General features: G+C 37.9%; 1 protein-coding gene and 1 long non-coding RNA gene across 2 annotated transcripts; one reads left to right on the plus strand and one right to left on the minus strand.

Moving 5' to 3' along the window:
• Positions 1-2,746: 2,746 nt before the first annotated feature.
• LOC109154064 lies at positions 2,747-19,779 on the minus strand. The gene is made up of 3 exons (XR_002049645.1): positions 19,675-19,779; positions 6,551-6,554; positions 2,747-2,759 (listed from the first exon to the last, which is right to left on the minus strand). It is a non-coding gene; the product is annotated as an uncharacterized LOC109154064 (long non-coding RNA).
• A 1,425-nt stretch (positions 19,780-21,204) lies between these two features.
• On the plus strand, positions 21,205-24,952 carry LOC109154065 (probable alkaline/neutral invertase B). Its single transcript, XM_019301939.1, has 5 exons — positions 21,205-21,317; positions 21,656-22,140; positions 22,956-23,387; positions 23,789-24,347; positions 24,437-24,952. Exons 2-5 carry the CDS (start codon positions 21,733-21,735, stop codon positions 24,724-24,726), a joined length of 1,689 nt encoding a protein of 562 aa, XP_019157484.1. The 5' UTR covers positions 21,205-21,317; positions 21,656-21,732; the 3' UTR covers positions 24,727-24,952.
• Positions 24,953-27,412: the final 2,460 nt, after the last annotated feature.

Here is a 27,412-nt window from a genome sequence, read left to right on the forward strand (position 1 = left end):
CCGACCGACCTATGATGTTCTCCGTGTTGGTTAGTACAAGTTCCTTGGCTCGAGCGCTGCGGCGGAGGGACGGTCGGTACCGGTCGTCCATGTACCTTTGTGTTTCCCTTTTGCTTAGGAACGATCGGGTCCGACCGGTTGAGTCACCTCCCGACCGGTGTTCTGCTCGACCACTAAACCTTTGTTCCACGGAGAGGCAATATCGTTGGAGAGGGGCACGTGGCAACACTAGGCATTGACAGAGAGTACTCACCAGGTTGGGGCACGTGGATGTTACGTGGATTACATGCTGGTAGGCCGGAGGGTTATTCCCGGCTAAAGGCTATAAATATCCACAGCGGATAAGGCGAAAGGGACTTTTGGAACGATCAAGAGACAACTTACAGAGCTGCACGACCGTAGTCAATCGGCCCTCGGGGTAGAAGATTAGATTGTGTTATGTCACCCTTTTATACAAGATAACTTCTTATTGTTCATATCATCGTTTAATACCAAGTGCGTACACCGCATATACGTGGACATTAGTATTATCAGACACAAAAGGACGCACCTTAAATGTAGAATTAACGCACCTAACCTTAAGCATTAAAATGATGCACCTTAAGTACACAACTCATGCACCTTAAGCACACAAACGAAGCACCTTAAAAACACAAATCATGCACCTAAAGTTTTAAAATAGCGCACCTCAAGATTCAACAACTGACGCACCTTAAGTATACAAATCACGCACCTTAAAAATGAAAATCACCCACATAAAGAAGTAAAACTACGCACCTAAAACTTTAGACCAGCTCACCATAAATTTCAACAACTGACGCACCTTAAGCGCACAAACTACACACCTTAAGAAGGCAAATCACGCACCATAAGAAGTAAAACAATGCACCTAAAACTTGAAATCGATGCACCTTAAGTTTCTTCAAAAACGCACTTTAAGTTCTCAACTGAAGAACTGACGCACCTTAAGCACAGAACCCACACACTATAAGAAGGAAAATCACGCACCTAAAACTTTAGACCGATGAACTTAAGTTTCAACAGCTAAAACGCCTTAAACACAAAAATCATGCACCTTAAGCACACAAAAATCACGCAACTTAAGAAGGAAAACCACACACCTTAAAATTTGACATAGATGCAAAAAGACCAAATTGCCACCGCATATTTTTTAATCATTGTTAATCCTGCACGTTGATTTAAGCAAGATCTATTACTCTCATCTCACTGCTCTCCGCACTTGGGCGCACCAAACGCATTTGAACCTAGTTCTTTATATACGGTTGTGTCTTCTCGTGCGTACGGTGCGTACGGCGGTCACTTGAAAGATGCACCAATAGTGTTAGGAATATGCACAACAGTGAAAGGCACAAATACACCAAAAAATGCACAACACACCCAAAATAATGCACAATTACTCCCCAAAGTTAATTGTGCATTTCCGAACACTATGTGGTGCTTTTATGCGTACTTAATGGTGCGTTTTTTGTGATGCGTACCAAATGGTGCATATTTGTGTTGTGCATTTCATAACGTTATTGGTGCGTATTTGCATAGCTATTGGTGCGGCAGCACTGACTGCACGTTAAGGCGCGGCCAACCCTGAACTCTGATATATATATATATATATATATATATATATATATATATATATATATATATATATATATATATATATATATATATATATATATATATATATATGGAAAAAGGGCCAAATTGGCCACTGAACGTAACACAATAGTGCAATCAGGCCACTGGACCTAAAAAATGTTCAATCACCCCACTCAACAACGCAAATCAGTCCAATTTCACCGTGTAGCCGGTTACAAACTCTTCTTCCGGTCAACCGCTGAGCTGGCCGATTACATGGCATTAGTAGGCATGTTTTATTTCTTTTTCTTATTTTTGTTTTCTTCCCACGTGTAAAGCTATTATATAAAACCCCACATCCCCAATGCAATTAGAAAATACCCTAGTCGAACCCAAATCAAAGTAAATCAAAAATTACTCTGGCGTTGTTAGTTCATTGTTTGAAGAGTTCGAAGGCTTCCACTCCGCATTTGCAGTTAAGGTATGAATTTCTGAGTTATTTTATAGTTGGGTCTTGGTTTATTGTTTGTTTTTATTTTATTTTATTTTTTTTGTGTGAAAAGCATGCGAGTTTTATTGTTTGTTAACAGAAATCCCGACATCTCTGCTTTGAGTTTGGTGTGCTATGTGGTCTCTATTTTGTTGTTATACTATGTGGTACATTCTTGTCGAGCATTGCTTTAGTTCATTCATGTGGTCCCTAAACCCTAAGAATAAAGTAGAAAAATGGTTGCATTGTTGAATGGAATATTGGGTCAGAGTTGTGGTCCCTAAACCCTAAGGATAAAGTAGAAAATTGCTTGCATTGTTGAATGGAATATTGAGTCAGTGATGTGGTCCCTAAACCCTAAAATTAAAGTAGAAAAGTGGAATATTGAGTCAGAATTGTCAAGCATAAACCCTAAAATTTGAGTCAGATTTGTGTAATTGTCAAACATAAACCCTATGTTTTGAGTCAGAATTGTCAAACATAAACCCTAAATTTAATAGATTGAATGGATAAGTTGTGTAATTGAATTTGTAATTTAAATGCTGAGAATGGATTGTTTGTTGTTAGGTTTCCTAGAGATGTGCAGTGTACATCTAATAATACACTATGGGGGGAATTTTGTTAAAGGGTCAGAATTACAGTACATAAATGGAGATGTTGTGAATGTTGATATAGACTCAGATTTGCTTTCCTACCCACACTTAGTGATGTTCATAAAAAAAAGGGCAGTATGGAAAAACAGAGACACTCTATTATAAAGCAGTCTATGAACCATTGGACAAACTAAGAGTTTTGTGGAATGATGCAACTGTGCTAGACCTCACTGCACTAGCAATTAGATTTAAGTCATGTGATATATATGTAGATCATGGAATAGATGAAGCTGATTTAATCCGAAGCTATTTGTTACCTGGGTGTGAAGGGAATGATGAGATTAATGAGGAAACAAATGAGGGAGATTGTAATGTAGGTGAAGGGGATGATGAAGGGAATTGGGATGGGAATGATGAAGGGAATGAAGGTGATGAAGAAGACAATGATTCTGATGAAGAAGACAATCAACACACTGATTTTGATAATCATATTGGAGGAGTTACACAAGAGGATGGTATACACATTAATGTGAATTTGCAGTATGACGAGGAAAATGATTGTACTGTTAAGTGTAAGGGAAAGGGAAAGGGAAACGGCAAGGTTAAGACCACCAAGGCTAAGGACAGTGAAGTGAACCTAGAGGGGAGTAAACAGAAAAAAAACTGAGGGTGAGGCATGTAGTGATGACTATTATTATGACTCAGCAGACCCACCAACCCAGGAGTTAAAAGAAGAAGAAGTTACACAACATAAAACACCTCCATCTAATAAATTTAGGCTGCCCTCTTATAATCCAGAATGTGATTTCCCTGAGCTTGAAAAAGGGATGTTATTTGAGGATGTAACACAGTTTAAGGCTGCTATGATCAAGTATGCAGTGCACTTTAAAAGGGATGTATACTTTTACAAAAATGAGAGTATGAGGGTGAGAGTAAAATGTGTTGAGGGTTGTCCTTTTCTTTGCCATTGTAGTTGGGAAGAAAGGTATATGTGTTTCCAGCTGAAAACCTGCCTACTTGACCATAAGTGCAACAACAAATACAAGTTGAAATTGGTAACTCAAAAATGGTTGGAAGAAAAATATGAAGATGTAATTGTAAAAGACCCAACCATGCCACATATCAAGCTTAAGGATCATATTCAAACTGATTTGAAGATTAATCTAACAATCAATATGGTTAGAAGGGCACAAAAAGCTGTTTTACATAGAGTTAATCTAGGGTATTCAGAACAGTTCAAGAGAATAAGAGATTATGCCCGAGAGTGTTTGAACTCTAATCCTGGAAGCAATGTATTTATCCAGACTACTAGTGTAGTTCCAGAAGGACCTTGTACATTTCAGAGAATATATGTATGTTTCCAAGCATTGAAGAGTGGGTTTCGAGCTGGGTGTAGATCTATAATTGGCTTGGATGGCTGTTTTCTTAAAGGGGCTATAAAGGGTGAACTCTTATCTGCTGTTGGGAGGGATTCAAATAACCAAATGTATCCAATAGCTTGGGCAGTTGTTGAGATAGAAAATACAGATTCTTGGAGATGGTTTATAGAGCAATTGGTTCAGGACTTGGGTATTAACAATAGCTGGAATTGGACAATCATTTCAGATCAACAAAAGGTACTACATTAACTTACTTCTGATTCTGTTTTTATTTTTTGTTTCTGTTTAGGGTTTAGTGAGTGTTATCAAGGAGCTATTGCCAAATGTGGAACATAGGAACTGTGCAAGACATATACATGCAAATTGGAGCAAGAAACATAGAGGCAAGGTTTTGAAAAGGCACTTTTGGATGTGTGCTAATGCAACCACTCCACAGCAGTTCAATGCCATGGTTGATCAACTGGGTTTAAAGGATGCAAAAGCTAAAGAGGATTTGGCCAACTATCCTGCAAAGTTTTGGTGCAAAGCTTTTATGAGAACTGAAGTGAAATGTGATTCAGTAGATAACAACATGTGTGAAGCATTTAATGGAACAATTGTTAAGGCAAGGAGCAAACCAATAGTGAAGATGTTAGAAGATATAAGGGTAGCTACTATGACAAGGATTGCAAGGTGCAGAAAAGTAGTAGACAAATGGCCTGGTAACTTTGGACCTAGGATAATGAAAAAACTCAATGAGAACATAGTGGAAAGTATAGGTTGGCATGTGGATTTCAACGGGGATGATGGCTATGAGATTAAGAAGGGAAGACAACAATTCAAAGTGAAGCTAAAAGGGAAAAGTTGTTCTTGTAGATCTTGGGACCTCACATGTATACCTTGTGCACATGCATGTTGTGCCATATTTGATCTAGGCAAAGATCCAGAACAATACCTAGATGACTGCTACTCCAATGAAGTGTACAAGAATGTTAGTGTTTTGAGTCTAAAACCCCAACATGTAATTAACCAAATTATTATGGCAAATTAGATAGGTTTTCTGTTTTAGAGTCTGTCAGAGTTTGAAGACTGAAGTTCTGATTGATCAGATAATCCGTCAGAGCGTCTCAGAATCAAAATCGTTGGAGATCATCTATTGAAGACGCGTATGAGCTGGCAAACGCAGTTTTGAGGTGATATTTCAAGAAAGAATATTAGTAAATCATCTCTCCTTAGGTATGGACGAAATCTCCTTAAAAAATCAAGATTGATTAGCTATACAAGTTCTACCTTTTACATCCAGAGCTATATTTGGAGAGAATCAAAGACAAGAAGTATTTATGCATACAAGCCTTCATAAGTTAGGGTTGAATGCCTTGAAGCCAACACTCTAAATATTAAAAGAATACACAGCTCTGGCCATTCCATTCCTTCTCAAGAAATACTGTTCATGGTGCTTAAGAAGATGAACTTGAGAAAAATCAATCATGCTTAAACCAGTGGACGCGAAGATCACTCAGTTGTGGGAACAACGTGGGACTGCGTCAGTGAAGTGGACTGCATCAGAGTTATCTCTCCATTGAAGGGATTTCATTGGACTTCTGGATGCGCGGCTCTCCGACTTCAACAATCCACTAAACCTCTGTAGACTGGGTACTGACCTTGTGTGGAGCACTTGGGTGAGATCGTTTTTCTCTACCTTTGTACATTGGATTATGAGTTAGTGGATTGGACGCATCGGTGATCGTCCCCCAGACGTAGATACACACTGTATCGAACTGGGTAAACAATATTTTGTGTCTTTTACTTCTGTTTGATTTAATTTCCGCACCAAGACTATTCACTGATCTACGATAGTGTTAAGTCAATCACTCAAACAGAATCATACTGAAATATTATCTAGACATAATATTTAACACAAATACAGAAATTACATGTGGTATCAGAGCTTTTAAGTCTACATAGTGACTTGATCCGAAAGGGAACTATATTTCTGTACTTTCGTGTGTTTTTACTTTTCTGGCAGACAAACTGCTGTTTGAGTCATTTGTGATAGATGGATAGGCGACCTCTATTGGATGGTAGTAATTACTCATTTTGGAAAGCCAGAATGGAAATCTATCTTCAAGCCCAAGGAGCTAAAGTGTGGCATGCTGTGATTACTGGTTGGACACCCCCTACAAAAGACGGACCGATGGGTGCAACAGTCCTTAAACCAGTAGAGGAATGGTCAATTGAAGAATTAACTCTCTCAGGTTACAATAACAAAGCATTGAATTCAATTGTGGGATCATTATATGAGTCTGTATTCACCCAAGTCACTGGTGTGAAAGAAGCCAAGAAAGCGTGGGAGATCTTGCAAACTCGATATGAAGGAACTGATGATGTAAAGCAGTCAAAATTACAAATGGTTCTTTCAGAATTCGAAGCCCTGAAGATGAATGAAGAAGAGGATATCTCAGATTTTCATAGTCAGGTACATGATTTAATGAATAGGGCATCCGTTCTTGGCGAACCATTCTCTGAACAAAGGGTGGTCAAGAAAGTTCTTCGCTCACTACCCAAGAGGTTTCGTATGAAGGTTATAGCAATTCAAGAGAATCAAGGCTGGGAGAAGAAGAGTCTTGGTGAACTAATGGGTAGTCTACACACTTACGAACTTGAAGTGCTGACTGATGATAACCCTAGGTCAATCAGAAAAGGAAAATCAGTGGCGTTCATTACTGACGCTGATCAAGAATCTAACACTGAAGATGTTGATGATGAATCCCTAGCTTTGCTCATGAAGATTTTCAAGAAGATTTCAAAGGGATTCAGTCAAAAAGGCTTGGGAAAGTTTAACAGGAATCAATCCAATGGTGGAAACTCAACAAATCATAAATTTGAGTCAACTCCTTCAGTTTTGAAGTCGGGTCAGTCCAAGAATGCATCAAACAGTACAAGTAAAGCCCTAAATTGGTCAATTCAATGTTGGTAATGTGAAGGGTTTGGTCATACTCAGGCAGAATGTGCAACATACCTAAAGAGGAAGAAATACATGTCTGCTTCAACCCTAAGTGGTGACAAAGAGGAAAGTGCAGACCAAGTGTTTGATGAAAATACTAGGAACTCTGTTTCACTCTTCACTGCATCAGAAGTTCACTCAGACTGCGATGAGGATGATGAAGCCTACATGTCTTCAGACGATTTTGAAGAAAGACATACTCAGTTAGAAAAGGAGTTTGCTAAGCTTGTTTCTAGCTGGGAACAATTGGTGAAGGTCAACAAAAATTTGAATGAAAATCTTAGACAGCGTGAGGAACATTTGAAGAAACTAAATGCTGATATGGTTATGAAAGATGATCTTATTACTCAGATCAGATCTAGAGAAGGAAAGCTGGTAAAGGAACTGGAAGATTTGAAGAAAAACATCAAGATGATGGATACTACTTCTACTTTGGACAAGATTTTAGACTAAGGCAGAAAGTCTAACAATAGAACTGGTCTTGGTTTTGAAAAAGGTCAAACATCTAAGTCTGTTCCTGTGTTTGTAAAAGGAAACACATCTTCTTTTAACAGTAGAACAGACCTTGGTTATGAAAAGGGTCAATCGTCTAGGTCTGCTCCTGTGTTCGTGAAAGGAAACACTTCTGCTTCCACTACTGAGCCTGAACCAGTCAGCACTAAATTTCAGTCTCTTCACTCCAAGATGAAAGGCAAGTATTTCAAATCCAGAAACTATACCCCTACATGTCATTATTGCCTGATTAGAGGTCACACCAGACCAGAGTGCTACTACTTCTATAAGGATCAAAGAGAGGAAAATTTTAGAAATAAGGTTGTGGAGTCCCAGACAAAAGAGGATTTTGTTACACAACCTGATAGCTAGCATGATGGGGGTGAGCACGAATAGCGGGGCTGTGGTGGAACACCCAGAAGCAAAATTCATTACTCCTTTCAAGAGACAGATCTGGGTCAGAAAATCTGAAGTGATATGTAATCATACTTCTGTGTTACTGGCTGAGTGTGGAGATCCTCCGTCAGCCTAATGTTTCTTTGTCTATCATTTCGCAAAAAAGGGAGAGTAGTGAGGTCTCAGGGGGAGTGGTTGATATCCAGGGGGAGTGTGTGTGAAGTGTTGGTAGTTGATATTCAGGGGGAGTGTGTGTGAAGTGTTGGGGGTTGTTGCTTTAATTGTTTCAGTTCTTGTAGGTTGTGTGTTGCTTAGCGTGTTAGAAAGGGTATATCTTTGGTTTAATTGCTTTAAATCATGGCTTTCTTTTTTATTAAGTTGTTTTGCCAAATAATAGACAAAGGGGGAGTTTGTTAGTGTTTTGAGTCTAAAACCCCAACATGTAATTGGCAAAATTATTATGGCAAATTAGATAGGTTTTCTGTTTTAGAGTCTGTCAGAGTTTGAAGACTGAAGTTCTGATTGATCAGATAATCCGTCAGAGCGTCTCAGAATCAAAATCGTTGGAGACCGTCTATTGAAGACGCGTATGAGCTGGCAAACGCGGTTTTGAGGTGATATTTCAAGAAAGAATATCAGTAAATCATCTCTCCTTAGGTATGTACGAAATCTCCTTAAAAAATCAAGATTGATTAGCTATACAAGTCCTACCTTTTACATCCAGAGCTATTTTTGGAGAGAATCAAAGACAAGAAGTATTTATGTATACAAGCCTTCATAAGTTAGGGTTGAATGCCTTGAAGCCAACACTCTAAATATTAAAAGAATACACAGCTCTGGCCATTCCATTCCTTCTCAAGAAATATTGTTCATGGTGCTTAAGAAGATGAACTTGAGAAGAATCAATCATGCTTAAACCAGTGGACGCGAAGATCACTCAGTTGTGGGAACAACGTGGGACTGCGTCAGTGAAGCGGACTGCATCAGAGTTAGCTCTCCATTGAAGGGATTTCATTGGACTTCTGGATGCGCGGCTCTCCGACTTCAACAATCCACTAAACCTCTGTAGACTGGGTACTTACCTTGTATGGGACACTTGGGTGAGATCGTTTTTCTCTACCTTTGTACATTGAATTATGAGTTAGTGGATTGGACGCATCGGTGATTGTTCCCCAGACGTAGATACACACTGTATCAAACTGGGTAAACAATATTTTGTGTCTTTTACTTCTGTTTGATTTAATTTCCGCACCAAGACTATTCACTGATCTACTCACTGATCTACGATAGTGTTAAGTCAATCACTCAAACAGAATCATACTGAAATATTATCTAGACACAATATTTAACACAAATACAGAAATTACAAAGATGATCTATAGCCACACTATCCAACCACTCAATGGTGAAATCAGCTGGCCTAGGACTAATAGTGAAGAAATATTAGCCCCTAAACCTAGGCCAATGACTGGTAGGCCAAAGAAAAAAAGAACCCGTGAGCCTAATGAACCCTCCGTTGGGAAAATTTCAAGGCAAGGTCGAGTTATGACATGTTCCATTTGTAAACAAAAGGGACATCAAAAGAAAGTTTGCCCTGCAAAGAGTTCAATGCCAGCTGCTGCCCCATCATCTGTTGCTGCCTCATCATCTGTTGCTGCCTCAACTCCAATGCTAGCTGCTGCCTCATCATCTGTTTCCACCTCAGTTGGTCGTGGTGCCTCAACCTCTAGGAAAAGTAAACAAAGGAAGAGATCGGGTGGCTTTGGTGTATACATCAACCCAAATACTGGAGCACAAATATTAAATGTAAGTGAATCATGGTTCTTATATTTAGATACTTTTATATGTTATAATTAGCATGGCTAATGTATTCACCTTTATGCATTATGTAGCCTGGAGGAAGAGGATAACAAGTGCTTTCAGTTGGGATGAAAACAAGTGCCTCTGCCAAGAAGACACATTAGTTAATCATGATTTTTGTTAATAATGCACTATGAATGGAATCTGCCTGTGGAAACTTGTATTTTGTTAAGAATGGCCTGTGAATGGCATTTGAATGTAGTTGAATATGATTTTTGTTAATTGCTGTCAGTACTACTCTTTTGTAACCTGTGAATGGATTAACTTGTGAATGACAGTGAAATACACTTATGGTTTCTCTGGTTCAGCTAATGGCTTATGCTTTATTCTTTCAGCTTATGGCAGTGAAATACAGTTATGGTTTGTTTGGTTCAGCTTATTGCTTAAGCTTTATTCTTTCAGCTTATGGCTTAAACTTTATTATTTCACCTTATGGCTTATGGTAAATTGTCAATGCAATGCAATAATGTTGAAATTCACATGGCAATGATAGGCTTAAACATGATTGAAATCATATCATTTACTCACTTCATTTATTCTTGACAGTGAACACAACCAAATCAATAAACAACCATTCATATTCTTTCATCACAAACAACCATAAAACTACATAAACAAGCAATTCTAGATTTAGGAATAAGGCTAACATTAAACCATACAATTGCAGCTAAAACAACTACAACTCCAACACCTACAACTTTAAGCATCTTCACTGACTTATGATTGTCAATTGTACCAATTTTCTTCGTGGCTTCTTCAATCCTCCCCAAACTCGTTTGGACCACCACAACTTCATCTCTTAAACTTTCAACAATTCTTTTTAACTCGATTAAATCATTTTTGGTAGATTCATACTCTATAGCTCCCATTCCGTGCATAATATCCTCAACATAAACGAAAAATCCACATCCATTGCCCTGAAAAAAACACGGTAAACCCTAATGCAAACTCAAACAAAATATGAAATAACAAAAGCAATAAATCTAACCTTCCAATTTTGACATCAAAAAAATTTTCTTCCATTATCCCGAACTGTGCATAATGGGGATTTCAACCCACATTTACAGTACAAACATGGCTCGTATTGGAGAGTATAATTGCGATTTGGAATTTTTGGAGAAGTTGAAGACGACCGTGAATTGGAAAAAGCCATTGCAATTACGTTACTAATACACCTGCGCCTAGGTTTTCTGTAACAACAAGAGAAATACAAGAACAAGAAGCTTTCGAGCATTGAAAAATAAAGGGAAAGAAGACACCTATGGAGTGTTGTTAGTTTCTGGAATCAAGTTTCAAACGTTGAAGAGGAAATGGATTTGGAGATTTGAATGGCTATGGAGGCCTGTTCACGTTGGAAGAAAACAAAAATAAGAAAAAGAAATAAAACATGCCTACTAATGCCATGTAATCGGCCAGCTCAGCGGTTGATGGGAAGAAGAGTTTGTAACCGGCTACACGGTGAAATTGGACTGATTTGCGTTGTTGAATGGAGTGATTGAACGTTTTTTAGGTCCAGTGGCCTGATTGCACTATTGCGTTACGTTCAGTGGCCAATTTGGCCCTTTTTCATATATATATATATATATATATATATATATATATATATATATATATATATATATATATATATATATATATATATATATATATATATATATATATATATATATATATATATATATATAATTAGGTTCTGGTGCAGTTAGGGTGCCCAGGTGCGGTTGTGCGGTTTAATCTAGGCCATTCATCTCGCTTAAATCAACGTCTAGGATTGTCAAAATTTTTTTAAAAAAAATGCGGTGGTAATTTTGTAATTTTTGCATCTAGGTCAAAATTAATGTGAGCGGATCTGTGATTAATGTGCTTGAGTTTTGTATATAAGATGCGTGAGGTTTGTGCGTAAGGTGCGTGAGTTTTGTGCTTAATGTGTGTGGAGTTGTGCTTAACATGAGTAGTTGTTAAAACTTAAAGTGTGGACTTTTGTGCTTAAGGTGCGTGAGATTTGTTCTTAGTGTGAGTGGAGTTTGTGCTTAATGTACGTAGGGTTTGTGCTTAATGTGTGTGAGGTTAGTGATTAATGTCAGTAGTTGTTGAAACTTAAGGTCTGTGGGTTTAAACATAAAGTGCGTGGGTTTTGTACTTAATGTGCGTGAGGTTGTGCTTAATATGCGTGGATTTTGTACTTAATGTGCGTAAGTTTGTGCTTAATGTCAATAGTTGTTGAAACTTAAAGTCTGTGAGTTAATATTTAAAGTGCGTGGGTTTTGTGCTTAATGTGCGTGAGGTGGTGCTTAATGTGTGTGGGTTTTGTACTTAATGTGCATGAGTTTGTGCTTAAGATCTAACACTTAAGGTGCGTGTTTCTATCACTTAAGGTGCGCCATTTTTAGCTTATGCTTCTTTCTTCTAGACACGCATGCGTTTTTTTTTTTTTTTTTTAATTTTCATTGATTTGAGCCGTTGATCTAAATTTGATCAACGGCTCAGATCTAACCGCACAGGAAGCTATACCCGCACCTGAACCCTTCCCTATATATATATATATATATATATATATATATATATATATATATATATATATATATATATATATATATATATTAAGGTTGAAGTGCGGCGTCACTAATAGTTCAACAAATATACACCATCAACGTTAGAAAAATGCACCATAAAAACACACACAAATTAGGTATGCATCACCAAAAACACACCATTAGGTATGAGTAAAAACACCATACAGTGTTCGAAAATACACCATTGGGGTGTAGTGATTTATATGCTGTTTTTTTTTTTTAGGTCTGTTGTGTATTTATTCGTGTTTTTTGTTTTGCATTTCATTGTGGTATGTTTCCCTTACACTGTTGGTGTATTATGAATTTTCGACGCACTGCCGCACCTAAGGACATCGCCGCATTTGAACTTTTTCATATATATATATATATATATATATATATATATATATATATATATATATATATATATATATATATATAGAGAGAGAGAGAGAGAGAGAGAGAGAGAGTTAATCCCAGAAATGGTCCTTCGACTACTTTTATCAATTTTTGTCTTCGACTTTTAATTTGACCAAAATTAGTCCCTTAACTATTGATTTTGTTCCAATTTTGGTCTTTCTATTAAATAGGTGTTAAAATTGAGGGCAAAGAATATAAAATTAAATATTTTAGCCTTTCTTCTTCCATTCGTTCCAAAAATTTTAGGTGTGTGTGTGTTGACCTGAACTAGATAATGGGCTATTGAAGTCTTACATTAAAAGGCGTATGATATTGGTCGGACCAAGCCTTGGTGCAGCAGTTGCCATTGATTTTGCAGTCAATTTTCCTGAAGTTGTAAGAATTCTCCATTTCCCTCTTCAATCATATATACCATCTTTCTATCTAGTCAAGGTTGGATAGATTGATAATGAGAGTCTCCAAATAGTCATGAATTTTCTGATGCGATTACCCTCTAAATTTGTTCATTCAGTCTAAAATTTGAACTGTTCATAATTTGTTTTCGTAATCAAGCTGTTTGTAAATTAGTTGAGCTATACCCGTTTCTGTGCAGGTTCATAAGCTGGTTCACATCTGATAAAAGCAAGCGTTTATGGAGAAGGTACTGAATTTATGACAAAGCTGCCTGTTGATTTTATGATTTTTGGGCAGTCAACGGCAGGCCAACACTACCGTTAAAATAACGAAAATATAGAAAAATATAGAGAAAATATAGGAACTTTGTATTGATGAGTATTTGCTCGTGGATTGCTAAGAGTTGTCCTCCTCTCTTCTGTACGAGAGGTCTATTTATACATATTTTGGGCCTAGAGCCCTACAAGGAATAAGAATTCTAGACTGCCTCATATTGGGGGCAAATTATGCTATGCATCCGTATGCACCATGCATGGTGCATACGGATGCAAAAACGACGTCGTTTTATTAAAAACGCTCGTCTCCCCTTAAAAAATAGAATTCAGGTTCGATTCCCAGCAACAACATATGAATTAAAATTCCAGAATCGATGAACTATAATTCCATAATCGATGAACTATAATTCCAGAATCTAACCTATGAACTAAAAATTTCAGAATGAATGAATTGAACTAAAATTCCAGAATCTATGAACTAAAATTCCAGAATCGATGAACTACAATTCCAGAATCGATGAACTATAATTCCAGAATCAATGAACTAAAATTCCATAATCTATGAACTAAAATTCCAAAATGAATGAACAACATAATGCTGTTGTTGGGAATCGAACCTGAATTTTTTTTTTTTAAGGGGAGACGCGCTTTTTAATATAACGACGTCGTTTTTGCATCCGTATGCACCATGCATGGTGCATACGGATGCACAGCACAACTATCCCATATTGGGAGTCTTAGTTACATAATAAAACCTAGTTCTATTATACTAGAAATAATGAGTTCAATTCTAATATATTGGGAATAATAAGCCCAATCCTTAACGAACTCTTGGATTGCTCCGTATTGGGTATCCTTCTTGGACTTCCTCGATCCAGTTGCTTTCCTTAGGCCGGTCCACATGGCCCAGGCCTAGTATGCTATCCATCAGTGCCTAAAATGGTGGCCTATGGCGGGGTTAAACACTTAGCTTGCACACCTAGAATTCAAGGAAACCGGAATTATTTTGCAAATTTTGGTTCTTCTAGTTCATTTATCCCATTCAAATTTTTAGTATAGAGCTGCGTCCTTGATTCTAGCTAAGAAGTTATCTTGTTCAGGTCTCCTTGTTGAAGAGCATCCTGTTGCATTATCTTGTTCAGGTCTTCTCGTTGAAGAACACACACCTAATACAACAACAAAATATACAATTAAAAAAAAAGACTAAATTTTTTGGAACGAATGGGAGAAGAAAAGACTAAAATATTTGGTTTTACATTTTTGTCCTCAATTTTAACACCTATTTAACAGAGATTTAACAGAAGGATCAAAATCGAAACAAAATCAATAGTTAAGGGATCAACTTTGGTCAAATTAAAAGTCAATAGTCGAAGGACCATTTTTGAAATTTAAGGGGCGTGAGTTTTGTGCTTAATGTGTGTGGGTTTTGTGCTTAAGTTGCGTGAGTCTTGTACTTAATGTGCGTTATGTTTCTTCTTTGTGCACATTCTCTGTGAGTCACGGGTAGTTCAGACCCTCAAGAAGAAGAAAACTTTTGAACTGATGGGTGGTTTAGACCCTCAAGAAGAACAAAATTTTTGAACTGATGGGTGGTTCAGACCCACAAGAACAAAACTTTCAAACTAAACTTAAGGTGCGTTGTGTTTAAGGTGCGTGAGTTTTGTGCTTAATGTACGTGGGTTTTGTGCTTAATGTGCGTTGTGTTTCTTCTTCGCGCACCTTCTCTGTGAGACAACTTTTGAAATGATGGGTAGTTCAGACCCTCAAGAAGAACAAAACTTTTGAACTGATAGGTGGTTCAGACCCTCAAGAAGAACAAAATTTTTGAACTGATGGGTGGTTTAGACCCACAAGAACAAAACTTAAGGTGCGTGAGTTTTGTGCTTAAGGTGCGTGAGTTTTGTGCTTAATGTGCGTGAGTTTTGTGCTTAATGTGCGTCGTGTTTCTTCTTAGCGCACCTTCTCTATGAGACAAAACTTTTGAACTGATGGGTGGTTTAGACCCTCAAGAAGAACAAAACTTTTGAACTGATGGGTGGTTCAGACCTGCAAGAACAAAAATTTTGAATAAAACTTTCTTCCAAACAAGCGTTTTTTTTTTTTTTTTTAATGCTTAAGGTGCGTCAACCGCACGGGAAGCTTTTACCGCCTCTCTCTCTCTCTCTATCTCTCTATCTCTCTCTCTCTCTCTCTCTCTCTCTCTCTATATATATATATATATATATATATATATATATATATATATATATATATATATATATATATATATATATATATATATATATGCGAATCATATTCAATTTTGTTTGAAAGAACAAGTCCTACTAATAAAATGTTTTTTTTTTAAGGAAAGAACTTAATTCATTGAATCAGCAGATAAACAATCAACAAGAAAAGATGGCGGGATATCAATCAAATCCCCACAACTTGACACAGAAACGGCTTTCCTAGCAACAAAGTGGGCAGCACGATTCGTAGGTCGCTTTACAAATTGGAAAACTACATTATTTAACAAAGGTGTAGATTCTTTAATGTCATCCACTATAATACCAAAAGCTGAATAAAAAGGAGATGCAGTAATAGCATGAACAACTGTTTGAGAATCTGTTTCAACGTCCTACTAATAAATTAATCATGGGTATGATAAATTTGTATTCCTCTATTATCTAAGTACATAATCAATTTTTTAATGTCAAATTCAAAGGAACACCACTCCAAGCCAGTCTAAACTCTCCAACCTCGTGGAACTCCGGCTAGGCTTATTTTAACACATATCATAGCGGCATCCCACCGGAATTCGGCTCATTGGCTTCTCTCCGCTTTCTCGATCTCGACGACTATAACCTCACCAGCACCATTGCGCCAAGCCTCGGGAATTTGAAACAGTTGCATACTCTATTCCGACGAATGAATTTGGAGAAATTAGGAAAACCCTAATTACAATAGATACACCATTTTCACTTTTATCAACACGGGATTCGCTTCTATATTGTTGGAGAAATTAGGCTGATAATGTGAAAGTAAAAAAATGATGTGTCGTTGTATAACCACTACCATAGAAGTGATTTCACCCCTACCGGTGCAGGCTCACAACAACAGCATTGTCCCCAAAGGTTAACACGAAGATCCCCATCTTTGAACACCGGGAGCATGGATTGGAACATACACAACAGTCCTAGAGTAGAAAAGAGGACAATAGAGACATCAGAACTGTTTGTCTCTGTCTAAACTCAAAAATACTTAAATACTTCCATCTAAATAGTATTGGCCAAACAATTATAGCCACATACTTCCTGACAAATCTTGGCCAATCACCAACTTGTAGTAAATAATAGACCAAGACTAAATCATTAGCAATTTTGAGGACCACAAAAAAATCCACCTGACTTGCTAGATACTTGCATTTTCCCTGATGGAGATATTGGAATTGACTCAAGAATGGGAACGGTACCCGGGGTCCGAGAAGATGACCCGGACCAAGATGGTCTAGGTAGCGATGTGGCCCGGACCGACGTGATCCAAACCAAGATATGCGATATGAACCAAAGAGTTGACTTGAGTCGGAGGAAGACAACCCGGACCAAGGTGGTCCGAGCTAAACAAGGCGATTTGTACCGAGGTGGTCTGAACCATGGCAACTAGGACCAATATGTATGATCCAAGGCCTACCTCCGGGGCCGACATGGAGCATTCGATCGTTTCCCATCCCATAGCCCGTCTTGGAATCCGTAATGATGGATTTGGACTGAGTTATGCATCAGGTCCATGGGCTTTAACCCATTATTGTGGCCCTCCACGTTTTTAGCTAGGTAGATTGGTTGGGTTTCTCCTTGAATAAATGGCTCATGTTCTAGCCTAGACATTTCATGTTCAATCTTAAGAAAAGACATTTTATGTCCTATTATTACATAATATTTTTTGGAGTTAATTCTAGCAATGGTCCTCTGACTATATTGATTTTCCAAAATTAGTCCCCGACTTTTAATTTGGACACTTTACGTCCTTGACTTTCAATTCCTTTCCAATTGAGGTCCTTTCGTCAGATTACGGTAAAGTGGACTTTAAATGAAAGGGTAAAATAGTCATTTTATCTGCTTAATGTATAATTTGTATTTCTTCCTTGTATACGTAGGGGTGACCACGGTTCCAGTTCCGGTTCCGTGGATGGCGAAACCAGAACCAGAACCTTATAGTAAGGTTTCGGTTCCGGTTCTGGTTTCGGTTTCGTGGATGGCGAAACCAGAACCGGAACCTTATAGTAAGGTTCCGGTTCCGGTTCCGGTTCTAACCGGAATTATTTTTAAAAAAATTTAAAAAAACACTATAATATGTAATTTTTTTCGGTTTGGAACCGGAACCGCCGGTTTCGGTTCCTTTTCATCTCAAACCGTAACCGGAACCATATTGGTTCAGGTTAGGAACCGGAACCGTACGGACGGTTCGGTTTCGGTTCCGGTTCAACAGTGCACGGTTCGGTTCGAACCGAACCGTGGCCACCCCTATGTATACGCCACTTCGGACATCAGATTCACTTAATTATTTAATCCCTAATGAAATTTTGTTCTTCGAGTGGATTTAGGGATTAAACAATTAAGTGAATTTGATGTCTGAAGTCGCGCATATAAAGGAGAAATACGAAGAATTATACACTAGATAGATGAAATGACTACTTTACCCTTTCATTTAAAGTTCAATTTACCGTAATCTGACGAAAGGACCTCAATTGGAAAAAAATTAAAAGTCTAGGGACGTAAAGTGTCCAAATTAAAAGTCGAATACTAATTTTGAAAAATCAATATAGTCGGAGGACTATTGCTGAAATTAACTCATATTTTTTGTAATGTTCTTGCATTAATCCAATCCATTATTTTTACTACAATATAATTATGCCTTTTACCATTTTATCTTTTATATTTTATATTTTATGGGAACTAATTTAAGTTGATCCAGGCATACCCCCATCAATTACTTAGCTTCCATATATCATTGCCAACAGTTTTTGGGGTAGACAGACAATTGTTGACGTACGTGTTATAATTTGGAATCATATGCTTGAGTGCACTTTAATTCAACCAACCCAAAAAAGAGAAAGCAGGAGGAGGAGGGGGGTTGGGAGTTGGGAGAATCCATAATCAAAGCATATATTCCAAATTAAAGCCAGCCTATCGTAAAGCGAGCGAGCCATGTGTCTTCCACCTCTCTGATCTCCTGTATAAAAACAACTAATCTAGCTAGGCCGGAATTATTGGAGCATGAAATTAAGAAATTAAAAGTTGAGATCGATCGAACTGAGGAAATATATATATATGGATTGGGGGTTTGGCAAGCGCAGATCAGGTCCAGAATGGAGTGGCATGTCCTACTCCTCAGCCTCTGCACCACCCCTTCCACTGCTAGCCATTTTCTGCATTGTTATCTTCTTGCTCTCACTGTCTCATTACAGTAGCTACAAAGATGAAGTGGAGCACACGATGATCGGTTTTCGGGTTTTCGCCTACTTGCTCCCTCTTGCCTTGCTCTTTCTCATCATCATCACCTCCACCTACTTCAGATTCAGCAGCTTTAGCTTTAACTTCTGGAACCATGCACAACCCCACAAATTCAAACACCCTAGCCGCCCTTCAATAATTCTCCGATCCCCAACACATGATTATGATGAGCAGAGCAGAAGAGGCCGGCCGGAGAGTTTCCATGGGGTACGATGTTAGCATCTGCTCTTACCAACCTCACTTCTTAATAACTAACTTTAATTTGTCCAGAAATCCAATAATGTTGTTGGTTTTCAGGCTGCAGGATATGTCTGCCATGTTTAATTTGTAACTGCAATATAATGCATATGCATGCAAGTGCGTGCTTCATTCTAGCTACATTTCCTGCCTTCTTATAGACTTTAATTTGTGTTCCCAAGTTATATATGTATAAGTTGTTCATTTAGCCTGTATGTATGTATGGCTTCCCGATGCCACAAGTGACACAAATAATTCAATATTCTCACACCTCATTACCCCAAACCAACTAAATCTCATATATTAATTACTATTACAAAAACATACTCTGAGAATTATGTTAATTAATTTATGAATAAATTATGTCGTTAATACGTCTTTACGAATTTTACAATGATAACGTTCAAGTGCAAACTGACACATTATTATCATATACCATGTCATTATTTGAATTAGAAGGAACAGAAGTTTATAATTGATTATATTGTCACATACATACAATATATATAATCAAATACAAACAAGGGTGTGTTTTGGTTCATGAGTTTACACACCAGGAATGAAAATCAAAATCATAGTTAGAGTTTGGTTGACAACTTTTTAAAACAAAACTATGTGATTTGATTATTACTTCTTTAATTAAAATTAAAACTTCATTCCCTAATTAAAAACTGTATCATTCCATCTTATTAGTAATTTGATTTTTAAGTTTGAATTAATACTTTTAGATTTTTGTTTTGATTTTTTTTTTGTTCATATGGGTGGTTTGAATGTCATTATATTAAGATCAATTGCCTTAATTTTTTTATATTTTTTATTTTTAAAACCTTTATTATCATTATATGATCATACATAACCAAACATCAATATTAGTAATTCTTTCGAATTCCACCATACTAAACATACAAAATACTTTCACCAAAACTCATTATTATTATTAAGTATTTAATTTTCATTCTGATTCTAATTTCCTTATATGAACCAAACACATCCTGAATCATGTACATATTGAGTGCTATGAATAATAATACATAAAGATGTTTTCAAAAAATAATACATAAAGATAAGCAGCTCACAAATGGCAAGTCATCCGTTGGTTTATACACACATATGCAATGGTCAATGGACAAGCATTCCTGATTCCCCCACGTAACTTCCCCTGCCATTCCCCAAGCTCGAGACAAGCATCGCGCACCCTGACCAGCCCTCTACGAAGTACGGAGTATAAATCATGCTACCATTTTACTTCATATCCCTTTACACAACGATCAAAATATATAATTTAAAAGGCAACCAGCTAAGTTAGTCATAAGGTTTCAAATTCAACTTCTTAGATTGATTTATTTTCTTGTAATTTTTTATCAGTTACGGATCATAAGACATCATTTATTATTTTTTTAGAAAAACATTATTTACTGAATACACACTCTCAAATAATGATTGCGAATTTCTATCATCACTTAAAAAAATATATATAATTTAATGTCCGTAGAGCATGATTCTTAGCTTGTGCTAGATGTCAAAATTTACATATCCTTTACAAGAGCAATCCTACCAAGTTTATAAGACAGTTAGCTTGCAACCATAAGAGTGACTTTCTGAGTTTAATACATGATACAATCATGTATATTATACTTAATCAGCTAATAATGTGCGGATTTCAAAAACTAATAATGTGTCTAATAGAACTATAATTATATCTAATCTAATATTGTCAGAGCCCTAAAAATGATGCTAGTTGTTTGGATTAAGGGTCTCCGGAGTCGAGATTTGAGTGCAATCCTTTCTTTCATTCTTATTTTATTTTTTTGTTTGGATTTGTCTATTCACAATCCGTACACTCACATGGTCACATGTCCAAAGTTGCGCGCAAGATTTGCAATTGAGTACTGGACATGATCAAATTTAAGGTGTGAATCTCATTTTGCGGGCCTAACTTTAGAAATTAGAATGGCATTGGCTCGCTAGGATAATTTCCATGTATGTATATGTGTCGTTTTCTGTATTTATTGTCTCAAAAATGGCAGCAAGAAACCAGGATATTGCTCTCTTTCTCTCTCTCTCTCTCTCTCTCTCTCTCGCTCGCTTCCTGTCTCGCTATCACTGATTCACTGATCCATGTTTCCCTCTTTCTTTGATCTGTGCTCTACATACACCTCATGCTGGTATGCCCACTCTCTAACACTCTTCTTCTTTGTTTTTCTTCATATATTGCTTTCTTGGACGTGCATGGATCTATCTATCTTGAATTGATAACGTACTAGTGTTTTAAAATGGGGTTTTCGTCTTCATTCCTTTAATTTTTCCTGATTCTGCCGAATTTTCTTGATCCATGCTTGGTTTACATGGGAAAAGGATGATGAAAATCTGGATTTTTAGGTTTCATTTCTGTATTTCTTTTCTTTCTTTTGTGTTTCCTTAGCTTGATGTGTTCTTGTACGTTGTTCAATGTGTGATCAAATGCCACGTGGAGAGTGAATGCTGAATTTTGGTTTCAATGCAGGTTACTGATTTAGGCCCAATCAGGTAGGTGGTATTGAATCATTTTTGGTTGTGAGATTGATTACAAGACTTGCAAGAATGCCTATGCTTCCTTCGGATACGTCTCAGAGTGATGGTCTAAAAAACATAGGCTCTGCAAGTAGTATCCCTGAATTGGAAGGGTTTGATTTTTCGAGGTTACCAGATGGGCCAAGGAATTTGAACATTGAGAGGCAGAGCTCATGGGATGAGAGGTCACTCACTTCTCCTCTCCCACCTTCCATACCTGACTTCATATATCGGTCTGCAGAACACTTTGATAGTGTATTTTCACCTAAGCGCTCTGGCTACACCAGTCCAATGTCACCCTTTGGGTATGAGACACATCCTATGTTTGCTGATGCTTGGGAGAATTTGAGGCGTTCCTTGGTCTATTTCCGTGGGCAGCCTGTTGGGACCATTGCTGCATTGGATAATTCTGGGGATGAAAAGCTCAATTACGACCAGGTCACTCCACTCCCAATCGTTTACTAGCTTTTGCCTTTGTTAACAAATCACTGATTTATGCCTTATGCTGCTTCTTTGAGTGGTTAAGCATGTTCAACTAAGCAAGAACATAACTAAATTTTCACACACATTTTGTATATACATGAGTTGAATTACAATAGAAGATATTAAGAATATTACTAGTTTGGGAAGTTAGTTAGTTATATAGATAGGTATACAAGTTTGTGCTGTTATTGTCAATATAGGGTGCACTTACAATACCTTTCTTGTTTGTGAATTTTTAAGAGCTAATTATCTGCCACCTTTTTCTAGCTGGTGAATTTGGTATGGAGTATTCTTTTCTGAGTTACAAGTAATCTGGTCTTATTGACTTTTAAATTTGGGAAGTTCTTGGAGTCATTCATAGTTGAATACCTTGAGTTTGTGGGTTCAAATATGATGAATGTTTTCCTTGGTTTTGTTCTCAAGTTCAAAATAGAAAGAATATTTTGTAAGTTTGCTGACTTGCTGCATTGCATTTCTATCAAAATTAAATGATATAATTAAGATCTTCTGCTCCTACCTAGTGTAGGAAAGGGAACTCTGCTATTCCCCATTTGCGGCAAGTTGGCTATAGGATTGTAAACCTTCGTTTCTAGCTTTCAAACTGATTTTTATTTTATTTAGTTGTTTTGCTTTTTTGAAGGTCTTTTTTTTTGTCCTATATTGATAAAAGCACCTTCAAGAACACATACCATGTAAATTTTATGTTTGTTGGAAAACTATCTACAAGCTTTCCTTGTTAGCTGTATGCTGACATTCTTTTACATAATCAGGTGTTTGTTAGAGATTTTGTACCTAGTGCATTGGCTTTTCTTATGAATGGGGAAACAGAAATAGTAAAAAACTTTATCTTGAAGACTATTCGTCTTCAGTCATGGGAGAAAAAGATAGACCGGTTCCAAATGGGAGAGGGAGTGATGCCTGCTAGTTTCAAAGTACTCCATGATCCAGTCAGGGATTCAGAGACATTGATTGCAGATTTTGGTGAGAGTGCAATTGGAAGAGTGGCTCCTGTTGATTCTGGATTTTGGTGGATCATTTTGCTTCGGGCATACACAAAATCTACTGGTGATTCTTCATTGGCCGAGTTGCCTGAATGCCAAAAGGGCATGCACCTGATACTTGAAATATGTCTTTCAGAGGGGTTTGACACATTTCCAACACTTCTTTGTGCTGATGGTTGCTGTATGATTGATCGTAGAATGGTGAGTTTCTGTTTGTTGTTAATTTCTTGTGTTTTTTAATCTGTTTACTTTACGGGCCAAATCTTGCTCTACAGTCTGTTGGCACATGTTTTTATTTTTCAAAATTTATAAAACTTAATTTTTTTTTATAATAAAACACTCTTGAATATAGATTTACTTGAACACTCAGCTCTTCTCATGCCAGATGAAATGTGCTTTAAATAACATATAGTAATTTGTGAACTATTGACCTCTGTACTATGCACCTTTATTGGGATTTCAGCTCTCATCCCTCTCTAATTCAAGACCTTAAAGTTAAAAATCTATAGCCGCCACAAGAACATATGTATATATCATCGACCTTTGTGTGTGTGTGTGTGTTTATATTGTTCTTTTGCTGAGTATATTGTCGATGCTTTTAGGGTGTATATGGGTACCCAATTGAAATTCAAGCCCTTTTCTTTATGGCTTTAAGATGTGCACTGCTTTTACTGAAGCAAGATGCGGAGGGGAAGGGTTTAATGGAGAGAATAGTTAAACGGTTACATGCTTTGAGCTATCATATGAGAAGCTACTTCTGGCTTGATTTAAAGCAGCTGAATGATATATACCGATATAAAACCGAGGAGTACTCTCACACTGCAGTCAACAAATTCAACATCATGCCAGATTCTCTTCCGGAATGGATATTTGATTTCATGCCAATTAATGGTGGATACTTCATTGGAAACGTTGGACCTTCGAGGATGGATTTCCGTTGGTTTTGCTTGGGCAATTGCATCGCGATCCTGTCATCCTTAGCAACTCCTGAACAGGCACTTAAAATCATGGATCTCATCGAGTCACGCTGGCATGAGCTTGTGGGAGAGATGCCTCTGAAGGTTTGCTATCCGGCCATAGAGGGACACGAGTGGCGCATCATAACAGGGTGTGACCCAAAAAATACCAGATGGAGCTACCACAATGGGGGATCATGGCCAAGTATCTATCAATCATTTTACATACTCTCCTCCCACTTCTCTCTCTGTCTTGACTAACAATAAATAAATACGGTTTAATTTTGATTGCAGTGCTGTTATGGCTACTCACTGCGGCGTGCATAAAGACTGGACGACCCCAGATTGCAAGGCGCGCCATTGAGCTAATCGAAACCAGGTTGTCCAAAGATGCCTGGCCTGAATATTATGATGGGAAACTTGGTAGATTCATTGGGAAACAGGCGCGAAAATACCAGACTTGGTCTATTGCTGGCTACTTGGTTTCAAAGATGATGCTTGAAGACCCTTCCCACTTGGGGATGATTGCAATTGAAGAAGACAAGCAGATGAAACCAGTTTTGAAGAGATCTACTTCATTTTGATAACTTCTTTTTTTTTTCTATCTTGATCATTTCATGCACAACTTTGCCACATAGCATATAGACACACATAAAAGGTTGGTGAAGTGTAGCATCAAGCAGAAGGAGAGGAATGCAAAAACACAATTAGGTTATTTGTCAGTTTCTTTCTTCTTTTTTTTTTTTTTAATCAAGGAATTTACAAATAAGAATATCATAACATATTAGTTTCCATATGTTTGATTGTTTTTGTATACACATACACTGCAATTTCCTTCTGTCTATGATCTCTGCTCATTGCAAAAACCTTTCTTCCTTCTGTGTATCGAGAATGCTAGGCTATGAACTACTTGTCCACATATAAAACAATTGAAAAATGGTGCTTTTCTATCTTAAATTTATCACCGATTATGATGCGGTAGTATTTATAATCTGTTTTAAAAAAGAATTATATTTATTAATTACTCATAAATTAGTTAATCTATCATAAATAAATTTTATACAGTAATTAAATATGAAAAATGTTCAATAAAATATTTAAATGTTTAGCAAATAGAATTTATGAGGTATAGGTTAGAAGTTGATAGGGAATATACCCTGAGTGTACCTTATTTTACATTCTGTGCGTCTACTCGGGAAACGGTCAGTTCATCGACATAAATCAGACCTGACCTTGACCGGTCACAAGCTCGAAGTTCCTGACCTTAACTTTATGACCGAGATAGCTGAGGATTGCAGCAGTGCCCTGCTTCGTAGCACATCGGTTGCATGTGCAACACGTGTTAGCCATGCCGAGAGCCCGACACGTGTCCCTTTCCAACCGCTATAAATACCGCATTCAATGCCAGTTGAGGGACTTTTGACATTTCTACCTAACACACTACAGCTTGGGATCATCTGATCTCACGTCATAATCTGAGCCCTAGACTTAAATTATTAAGCATACTATTAAAGGATCCACCTACGATCCCACATCACAAATTGTATGTATATGTGGACTTCACCGTATTTACCACATCATTTTTTGTGTCGTATGTGGGGACTGGTACATGCAAGCCGATTATCACGCTCATACCGATCTCCAATCATATATCCATACCTAGACTTATTCAATGAACCTGAAGCTGAGGATAGCAGCTCAGATCTTCAGTTGCATCTGAATGCTCGGATGGACCTCAATCAAACTCCTACGAGGGGTAGCAACAAGGGAAGCAACAGTTCATATGATCAATCAAGGGCTGACATTCCGCGTTACTCCCGGTTAGATGCCTTACCAATTCCCTGTAAATTTGATTGGGATGCCAGACCCAACCTTCTAGTGGTGGCAAAATTCGCCCCATACCCTTTCCAACCAATGCCAGCCATATACCCGCAACCGATGTACATGGCAGCCCCAACCGCACCAGAGGCAACGCCCATAGGGGGTTCGGGGGAAGGGAACCCGAGTTTCTCTGAGCAGAATCAGAGCGTCAACTGCCCATGAGTCATCACGAGCCCTGTCCCCAACCTCGTCGATCGGTACAAACCCGGTTGGGTTCAGGGGAAGGATCGAAAGCGGAGTCCAGCCCGAGGAGAAGTGCTTTTGATCGTATCCAGCCACCAGTGCGAGAATGGTTGAGAGTGCGGGCAGAAGGACGAATGTCAGTAGACTGCATGTCCAGGAGTCGACGAGGGGACTACGATGAGAGCAGTGCATATAATCCTCGTCATCATAGGGGTGGTCGAAGAGAAACACAAGTTGAGATCCTTAGAGGAATTTTGGACCATGTTCGACAAGAATTTAAACAGTGGAAACAGGAGTAGATGCCCCGTTCATCTAAAGCCAGCTCGTCGTTATTGAAAACACCATTTACGATGGAGATAAATAGATAATGCAGCAGCCATATCAAATCGATAGATTTACGGGTACCCAAGAACTAAAACTATAGCGGCAAGACTGACCCTGAAGAGCACGTCAACTCGTATTACGGTAATATGCTGATAATGGGTGTGTCTGATGCGATCATTTGTCGAGCCTTCTTCTCCACTCTGTTTAGAAGAGCAGCTGAGTGGTTCAAATCTCTTGAGTCGAGGTTCGTAGGAAGTTTCCCCAAGTTAGCCAGGTTTTTTGTTCAGAAGTTCGCCACCACGAAAACAGTTAGGTGGCATTTCACTCACATGAACGGAATTCGACAACGAGAGGGCGAGTCATTAACTGTGTTTTTGGCTCGATGGAAGACCGAGATTGGAGAGGTCGAGCCAATGGACGACCGGACTACAATCAACGTCCTTCACTCTGCACTCCAATCTGAAAGTTTATGAGGATTTTATTTTGCGACTACCCCGAACATATGAGGAAGCTCTCCGAAGGGTCATGGATCGGGCAAATGCTATAGAAGCCAACACTGCCAAGCGTAGAGAGGAAATGGGATCAAGCCGGAGAGAACGTCGCCCTGACAAAAAATAGAATGACCTATTGGTGAGGGGACGGGATAAAGCAGTGGCTTACACTCCACTAAACTAACCAGCAATTGAGGTACTCAATTATGCCGGAAGGACGACCAGAAAAAGAATAACATGAGCCATACAAAGAAATTGAAGAAGTGCCCTTGAGGGATGACTATCCCGATCGAGCCATACACCAAGTGAGGATTGTATAGAAACCAATTAGGTTTAAATTTTTGCATGCTTGCATGATATACACCTTTTATTTTGGTTGGACATTAGTCAA

This window comes from Ipomoea nil, unplaced genomic scaffold (genome assembly GCF_001879475.1).
Source record: "Ipomoea nil cultivar Tokyo-kokei standard unplaced genomic scaffold, Asagao_1.1 scaffold2580, whole genome shotgun sequence".
NCBI lineage: Eukaryota > Viridiplantae > Streptophyta > Magnoliopsida > Solanales > Convolvulaceae > Ipomoea > Ipomoea nil.

Excerpts from the sequence above, each read along its gene's own strand:
- LOC109154065 (XM_019301939.1), top strand. The coding sequence starts at position 21,733 with ATGCCTATGCTTCCTTCGGATACGTCTCAGAGTGATGGTCTAAAAAAC. Across the intron at positions 23,388-23,788 it reads GTATGATTGATCGTAGAATG|GGTGTATATGGGTACCCAAT; the intron begins GTGAGTTTCTGT and ends CGATGCTTTTAG. Across the intron at positions 24,348-24,436 it reads CAATGGGGGATCATGGCCAA|TGCTGTTATGGCTACTCACT; the intron begins GTATCTATCAAT and ends TTTTGATTGCAG.